Source organism: Citrus sinensis, chromosome 6, assembly GCF_022201045.2.
Source record: "Citrus sinensis cultivar Valencia sweet orange chromosome 6, DVS_A1.0, whole genome shotgun sequence".
Lineage (NCBI taxonomy): Eukaryota > Viridiplantae > Streptophyta > Magnoliopsida > Sapindales > Rutaceae > Citrus > Citrus sinensis.
The window spans coordinates 2,449,340-2,458,187 of record NC_068561.1 but is presented as its reverse complement, the minus strand read 5'-3'; the positions used below and the strand labels follow the sequence as shown (position 1 = coordinate 2,458,187).

Genomic DNA, 8,848 nt, shown 5'->3' with positions numbered 1-8,848 from the left:
AAGGACCTCTTTGAGAAATAATAATATATTTGAGACCATATCATAATTTCAAAAAAATTTGGAATGAAAATTATTATTTAAAAATTCTGAAATTGGACATATTTGTAAAGTTTTATGACATTTTAGGCCATAGTATAATTATAGAAAATTTTGGGCCACAGCATAATTTTGGTGAAAAGTATTACTATAGCAAAATTTAAAAATAACGGTAATAGCACTGTTACAAGCGGCTAGCCGGATAAATCAAGTGGCAAGCCGGATAAATCAAGCGGCTAACCGCTTGGTTGCGGGAATTTGCCTATAACGGCTAGTTTTCGGGCTTTAACTATAAAAACGCAACTCCAACTTCATTTTAAGAACTAATGCAAGCATAAACAAGATCATATAACATATATTGAGCTTCCAAATCGCAAATCATCATAGATTGAATTATTATTGTGCTATTATTTGCATATCTACTCTTAAAGAGAGTTTTTGTTGTAATTTTCATTTCTTATCAAATTGTGAGTGTACAAGTGTGAGAAACACTTGGGGTGAAGAGATTAAGGAGAAAATCTCTTGATTGTAAAGGTTCATTGACACCTTGGAAGTTAATTGTAAGAACTTGAAGCCTTGGGAGGCTTGGATAGTGAAATCATCGAGCTTGATTGGCTTGGAGACGTGGACGTAGGCGGGGATTGCCGAACCATGTAAAAATCCGTGTGTTTGTTTTTCTCTTCCCTTACTCTTTTATTATTATGCTTGTTTGAATTTATTGTTTTCTATTCCATTAAGGCGTTAGATTGATTTGCTGTGTGAATTGCATTGCATAAGTTTTAAAATCTCAATTCACCCCCCCTCTCTTAGGTTGCGTAACTTGCATTTCAGTAAGTATTTGAGTATGGGTTGTTTTGAGGCTGTCGGTTGAAATTGCCCACATAGTTTACTGATGCTGGATTTCCTGGGCAATTGTCAAATACATGTTCCTCACCACAATACACGCAAGACAGTTCAGCAACTTGCTTTACTGCTGCAGGAGTAGAAGTCATGGCTTTCACCATGTCAGTGAATGAAGTTACTTGTGCTGATAATGTTGTAATTGCATCTATATTATGTACCCCCGCTGCTCCTCTCATTGCCGTATGTCTAGTTGATGACCACTGATAATTATTGTTGGCAATTCTTTCCAAAATTTCATAAGCTTCAGTGTAAGATTTAGATAGCAAAGCTCCATTTGCTGAAGCACCAACCATCAATCTCGTACTTGGATTCAACCCATTGTAAAAGGTTTCTAGCTGTATGCAACAGGGAATGCCATGATAAGGATACCTTCTGAGCAACTTTTTAAATCTCTCTCAAGCCTCATACAAACTCTTATCTTCAAGTTGGTGAAAGGAAGTGATCTCATTCCGTAATTTTGCATTCTTGGTTGGTGGAAAATATTTCATTAAGAATTTGTCAGCCAAGTCATTCCATGTAGTGATGCAATCAGAGGGTAATGAATTCAACCATGCTCTAGCTCGATCTCTTAAGGAGTAAGGAAAAAGCCTTAGTCTTAAAGCATCATGTGTTGCTCCAGCAATTTTAAAAGCATCACTCACTTCCAAAAATAACTTAAGATGGATATGAGGATCTTCAGATGGCAGTCCATTAAATTGGCCTACTATTTGCAGTATTTGAAACATCACTGGTTTAAGTTCAAAATTAGTGGCTTCCACTTCAAGTCTAACTATTCCAGGATGTACAACTTGAGGAGTTAACACAACATAATCTTTGATAGCCCTGTCTATGTCATCTGCCATAATAAATGATATTGTTATTGCCTGGTTGTCTCTAATTAACATGCTCATTTTGCCCCTCTTGAACATTGACAAGTTGTAGTGGCCCATGAGGATCCAAGTTTCCCACATCCTGCAGATTATCCATTTTTGAAATAGTTTTTGAATTTCTTTGCTCTCTTCGCAGTCTCTTTACAGTCCTTTCAATCTCAAGATTAATCTAAAATTCCACATATCTATCTTTGCGCATGCAAGTGTTGATCTGTTAATAAATAGAACGAATTAGATCAAGTTGGCACTGTCAAGATTAACTTTACACTTCGAAAATAAACAATCAATCCCCGACAACGGCGCCAAAAACTTGTTGGTTATTTTTTTAACTCAATTGCTATTGATGTCAATGTGCAAGTGGACACAACAAGTAATAAAATGATGAACATTCGAGATCGTCTCCACAGGGATTGATGTTACTAGAAAGGCTACAGCAATGACGATAGTGCAAACATCCTTTGTTCCAAAAAGATGCTAATTAAAAGTGAATTACTACCGAAATAGACAATAAAAGAAAAATAAAACAAATCAATGCAGTAATAAAACAAATTAAATGAATTGCGCAAAAAGATTTCAATAGGAATGAGGTAGCTAAGGGTCTGTTTGGTATTGTTTTTGAATCTGTATTTTCTGAGAATAAAAATGAAAATGAAAATGGTGTTTTGTAGTTACTGTATTTCAAATTTAAATATGCGTCTGGAATCATTTTCTGTATCCTATATTTTAAAACTGAAAACAGTAATATGCGTTTGGTAGACACAGTTAAAAATGATAAAAATAGAGAATATGCGTTTGGTAATGCTTTTTTCAAAAACAGTTTTTACTAATCATTTACGTTATATTTATAGTCATAAAATAATTATTTAGCTAATACACAGAAATACAACAAAATAATTTAACCAAATTTAATATAAAAAATTATATGATAATAAAATTTAAGAATTAACATTCATTAAAAAGAAGTTTGACATTGTCATTGTTTTTACACTATATAATTAAGGAATGGAAAAGACAAAAATAACAGTGATGGGTTATGGGTGTGGTAGGTGCAGTTAAGAGCTGTGATTTGACGAAGAAAGGAGTACAGAGGGAATTGAATGGCAAGATGAGCATATGCTCTTCTTGCTAACATCCACCTTCAAATTACAAATTTAAAATCACCCCAAACTTCTTCACATCCATTTATTCTACCTACCACCCTTTCCCCCACTCTCCTTAAATGTTCTTCTTTTTTGCGCAATCTATTGCTTCGTGTGTCACTCTAACTTAATTTTCCCTAAACCATAGCCAGCTCCCCCTATTCATATAAAAAAATTTCGACAAAACAAAAAAGGCACTCACGATGATATCAATAGCCACTAAAAAACCAGAGCTATCTCTTGATATCTCTTCACCAGCACCACCAGCACCGTCCAATGAAAAGATAGCCACCCATATTTTCAAATCAAAGCTTCCCGATATACCCATCTCCAATCATCTCCCTCTCCACACATATTGTTTCCAGGATCGTTTATCTGACGATCCATGCTTAATCGTTGGCTCAACTGGCAAAACTTACTCTTATGCCGAAACGCACCTCATCTGTCGAAAAACCGCAGCCGGTTTGTCGAATCTCGGCATCAAAAAGGGCAACATGATCATGATCCTCCTCCAGAACTGCGCCGAATTCATCTTCTCGTTCATGGGAGCTTCCATGATCGGTGCAGTCACGACCACGGCCAATCCCTTCTACACCTCAGCTGAAATCTTGAAACAGTTCAGAACCTCTGGCGCCAAATTGATTATCACAATGTCTCAATACGTCGACAGGTTGCCGAAGATGGACAAAGATTTCATAGTGATCAATTCTACTGTGCAATCAAATTGCCAGTTACAATTTGATTATTTTCTCTTGCATTTCTTTTTCTTCCTTTTCGCATAAATCTGTGAAGGATTTTTTTTTTTAATTTAGGTTGCATTATCAAACTTGGAAATAGAATTATTATTTTTTGAACACAAATTGAGATTTCAGAATCTCTAAAATAAATGAGGAAAAATTTCAGCTCATAAATAAACAATTTGTCACTACACATGAACAACCTCAGAAATTTCCAGAATTAAAAATCACTCAAATCATCTCTCAAAAATTTCAGCTCATAAACAAAATAAATACCGGCAAGTGACAACGAAGTAGCAGTAGACGAAGATCCGAGAGAACAAGTGCAGATTCAAGAGAGCAAAGATCCGAGAGAGCAAAGACGAAGTAGCAGCAGCTGGACGGAGTCGGAGCAGCAGTGGTTACGGCGGAGAAAGAGCAGTGGCAGTGGCTAGCACACCAAGAGCGACCAAGAGAGAGATTTGCTGTAACTGGATTGAGAAAATTGAGGGGAAAGAAGGCGCTGTAGTGAACTGGATTGAGAGTGAGGGCTGCAGTGAAGAGAAAAGTGAGGGCTGCGGGGTCACGATTTCTTTGTTGTTTTTTAATTCATTTTTAGGTTTAGTTTGTAAAATTTGGAGAACATGTTTAACTTGTTTTCAGTTGTATAGTTATAATAATGAATCTGGATTTTGTGTTTTGTAATTTGTTTTGTGAAAAAAATCCACCAAACATGTTTTATGTGTGTATTATAAAAATGAAAACGAAAACATGGCTTGCAAAACGGTACCAAACGGACCCTAAGTGATCAAACTCTCTTTATGGACTAACTGTTTTGTCTAAATTAACACTAGTTGCTACAGCAATTCCTACAGCACTGGGCAGAATTATTTTGCATCCTCAGCTGTCGCTTATCAGATTTCTCATACCCTTAAGCACCCTAACAATGACCAGTTGTTAACCCACCTACGGTATGGCATTATGAGCATACACTCTCTCTACCCTACAAGGTGAATTCTTATATCTAGTTCTTCACAAATCTTAACTCAAATATAGCCCTTTCGGGACTCAAGTAATCTTAGTCCAGGAAACTTAAATTAAGATCAAGTATTACTCTAATAATTTCCACTAAGACATGCCCTTTTACGGCTCTATCTTAACTTGAACCATTAAATGGGTGGTCAACCAAAATAATGATTATAATAATAACGGTTAGAGTAAAATGCTACAGCAATCTTGCAGCAACTCAAAAAAACAGTCAAAAACCCATTTAGATTGTTTGTCACTCAACTACAATCAAATTTAGTTCATACTTTGAAAAAGAAAAACAAACAGCAAAATATCAGCCATGAAATACATCGGTTCAATCAAAGAGTAAGCAAAGGAACAAGTAAAGAACGATGAAAATTGAATCCACAATAGTTCTGCTGGTTTATCTTCACTGGTGTAGACTTGCTTTCCCATGAATTCTGATTTTGTTCTCCTTTTCCCTTTGATTTCTCCAATGTTAATTCACCGCCCTTTTTTCATATGATGTGTGCTCTTTTTATATATGAAAACTAGGGTAAACAGAAGCCTAGGGCACACATAAGTCAGATTAGGAAACTGCAGATATCGATTATGCATATATCCCGTGCTAAATTTTCTATGTCGTTGTTCCAGGATTGCTACAGCAATAGGTTCTCCAGCAACGGCTACAACACCATATTGTTCCAGATTTTATTCCAATTCTTATGTAGCCATGTTCTTCCTTATTTTTGCGAGCCTATTGCAACAGCATCCCTTCCGTGAAAGATAAGTTTCTGGACACCTACAATTAAGCACACAATTTGGGCACGAATTACTCTAAATCAAGCAAAATTTATTAAGACTAAATTAAAATGAATGTTTATACAAAATATAACAAAAATACAATAAAAACACATCATTTACTCTCTAAGTACTATTGATTTAAGTCTAAAAGTATCATGATAACTCTCATTTCATAGAGTTATCAGAAGTCATAAGCTTCCTAGGTTTGGTTGGATACTACTGAAGATTTGTGGAAGGTTTCTCGAAGATCGCAATCCCATTGACCCTGTTGACAAAGAAAAATGTCAAGTTTGCATGGATGCCAGAATGCGAGAAAAGCTTTGATGAACTAAAACGACGGCGGTATTTTAAAATCAGCCATATAATAAAACATAAAATAAAAATTAAACAAATTAATGTACAAAAATAAAAAATTAAAATTAAAATTATAGGCAGCAGAACCAACCATATAAACAAAAAAAATAAATTAATAAAATTTAAATAAAAATTCAGGCGGTTGAACCGACCATTAAAAATAAATACAAAAAGTAAATTGCATAAATTTAAAGAAAGAAAAAATGTAATTTTTTTTATTTTAAAATTTACCAGCTGATTAAATTTCAATTATTAGGTCTTAATTGTTATTTTAAAAGTCCAAGTTCATGTCCATTATGTCCACCAAGTCCAAAAGTCCAACGAATAAGGCAAAGTCCAAAGATCCAAGTTCCAATTCAGTTTTAAGAACTGGTTTGCAACAATGTTTGGGCTAAAATAAAATTCTTCACAAGTTTTATGGAAATCTTGTGAATATAAGAGAGAGAAGGGAGCTTACTGAAATTTTATGAAATGAATTATTATAACCAAACAAAGAAATGACTTAAGACGCAAATAATAATTGACAAAAAATGTAATTAATAATTGACAAAAAATAAAATAACAAATTTAAGAAACTCTTCGGCAACGGCGTCAAAAACGTGACACAACCACAAGTATTATTGCTTCCAAGTATAAGAGTATCTAGTAATAATATAACCCGATGAGTCTAGAGTCGAACCATAGGGAATTTAAAAAGTAACAGTCAATTTGTTAAACAAAGAAAATTAATGGCGGGAAAAAAATACTAGGAATCAATTTAAAATTATGCTAAAGTTACAGGATCCACTCTCAGTATTCAAACTATAATTTTAATATTCTCTCATTTTTATATTTCGCCTCACTTTTACCAGTTAATTATTATATCATTTAATTCTTAACTAACTATGTGTGTGGATAAATATGGAATCAAGTACCTAATGTGTCACAACTATATTAATGTGTTGACATTATGTCAAAATATCATACAAATCCAAAGAAATCTATAAATTAACACGGCATAAAAATAACCATAAAAGAATAAAATAAACTTAAAACTCACTTGAGAAAGTAATTAATTTAATAATTTGAAACCTTGAGCTTCACCATTTACCTCAACTTAGTAAAATTAGTCACTCATATTGGAAGAAAACAAAACATTTTTTTATTTGACAAACTTTTGAAATATATTACACGAAAATTGATTACACCAGAAAACAAGAAAAGAAAGAAAGAAAGATTTCATCAGCTTCACTTTGTTCTCTCTCGACTTCCCCACTCCGCTCCCTTTCTTCGACTTTTATAGGCAACAAAATCTTCCACCTTTGTTTCTTTTATTCTTATTTAATTTATTATTATATTATTACTTTTAATAATCAAAGGGATAAGTAAGTGGGTATTGATACAATCAAACTTCTTTATCTATTGCTTTCAGCTCTGATTCCTCCTTATTCTTAAAATTTATCTGGAAATTAAAATTAACATGTTACAAATTAATTTAACATAAATATATTTGGGAAGTGTTAAGATAATTTAGGAATAATGCGCGCATTAATCAACACTGTAAGTGAAAAACTGATAATTTTATCCTTATTAAATGTATACTTTTTAATGTCGATTAGGAAGCATATCCTCAACTCATAGAGGGCATTCAAGTCCTTACTGAAAGTAAAACTAAAGGAAGATGTGAGATACAATCACAACTACAAGTAAATATTCTTTTATTTTACTACTCGTTTATTGTTGAGTGATTTCAATTGCTATAGGTGACAGTGTGCAAGTGTACATAATAAGTAATATACTGATGAGTATTCAGATCCTCTCCACAAGGATTGATGTTATCGAATTTGCTACAGCAATCTTAAGCTGCTATAGGTGTCAATATGCAAGTGTATACAATAAGTAATATACTGATGAGTATTCAAATCCTCTCCACAAGAATTGATGTTATCGAATTTGCTACAGCAATCTTAACACTGCAATCTCAATTTAAATTAAAATAAAATAATCAATAAAACTAATGAACTAACTAAACTAAAAATACAAATAACAGAATGCAACAAGAAAAATCTCAAACAAACTACTAGGATGTAATTAATGAGAAAGTAGTAGTTGAGTAATTAAACTCACTTAATGGTATTGACATTTTTTTCAATTACAGTACCGTTGTTACAGCATCTACTACAGCACTAGGCAAAATTCGTCATGCATCCCCAGTTGTCGCATGTTGGATATCTTATACCTAATGCAACCTAACAGTGACCAATTATTACGCTAATATTAGATATAGCATTAAACGTTCTAAGTTCTATTTACCCTACAAGGTGAATCCCTCATGCATCCTCAGTTGTCGCATGTTGGATATCTTTACCTAATGCAACCTAACAGTGGCCAATTATTACGCTAATATTAGATATAGTATTAAACGTTCTAGTTCTTTACTAATTTTAGATCAAGCATGGCCCTATTCAAATCGAGATTAATTAAACTTGGGAAACTCAATCTAAAACCAAGTATTGTCTTAATTTGTTCCACTAAATCAGACCTTTTTTAGGCTCTTTCTTAGCTAGTATCCTCTAAATGGGTGATCAGCCGAAATAGGAAATTGCAATAAGTAAAATTAAGACAAAATGTTATAGCAAATACAGATCAACACACATATATCAGTCAAACATCCATTAAGATTGATTATCACTCAACCATAATAGAATTCAGTTCATGATTTGCGATAGGACAATAAATAAAATTGCTTTAGCCATTAAATACATTCCCAAAAATAAATAGAAAATAAGAAAACAACATAAAGAGTTGAAGTTCGCTTAATCTTGCGATATCTCCTTCTTATTCTCTGTGAATCCTCTATTGCAAACCTCAAATCTCTCTTATTTTCTATTTTTTTTCTTTTGTTTTTCTCTTTTATTTTTCCTTGAGTGACGGCTCTCTTCTCTTTCTTTCCATGCGTGCTTCTTTTATAACTTAGAATTATGGTAACCAAAAGCGTGTGGCGCGTATCCTCCATTTTTGAAAATTTTAGATCACAATC

At 33.4% G+C, this 8,848-nt stretch overlaps 1 protein-coding gene and 1 non-coding gene across 2 annotated transcripts; one reads left to right on the top strand and one right to left on the bottom strand.

Annotated features, from left to right (window-relative positions):
• Window positions 1-863: 863 nt before the first annotated feature.
• On the bottom strand, window positions 864-1,781 carry LOC127902988 (uncharacterized). The gene is made up of 2 exons (XM_052443318.1): window positions 1,581-1,781; window positions 864-1,274 (listed from the first exon to the last, which is right to left on the bottom strand). The coding sequence occupies exons 1-2, from the start codon at window positions 1,779-1,781 to the stop codon at window positions 864-866; spliced, it is 612 nt and encodes a 203-aa protein (XP_052299278.1).
• Window positions 1,291-1,398, top strand: LOC112498727 (small nucleolar RNA R71). Its single transcript, XR_003066145.1, has one exon. It is a non-coding gene; the product is annotated as a small nucleolar RNA R71 (small nucleolar RNA).
• Window positions 1,782-8,848: the final 7,067 nt, after the last annotated feature.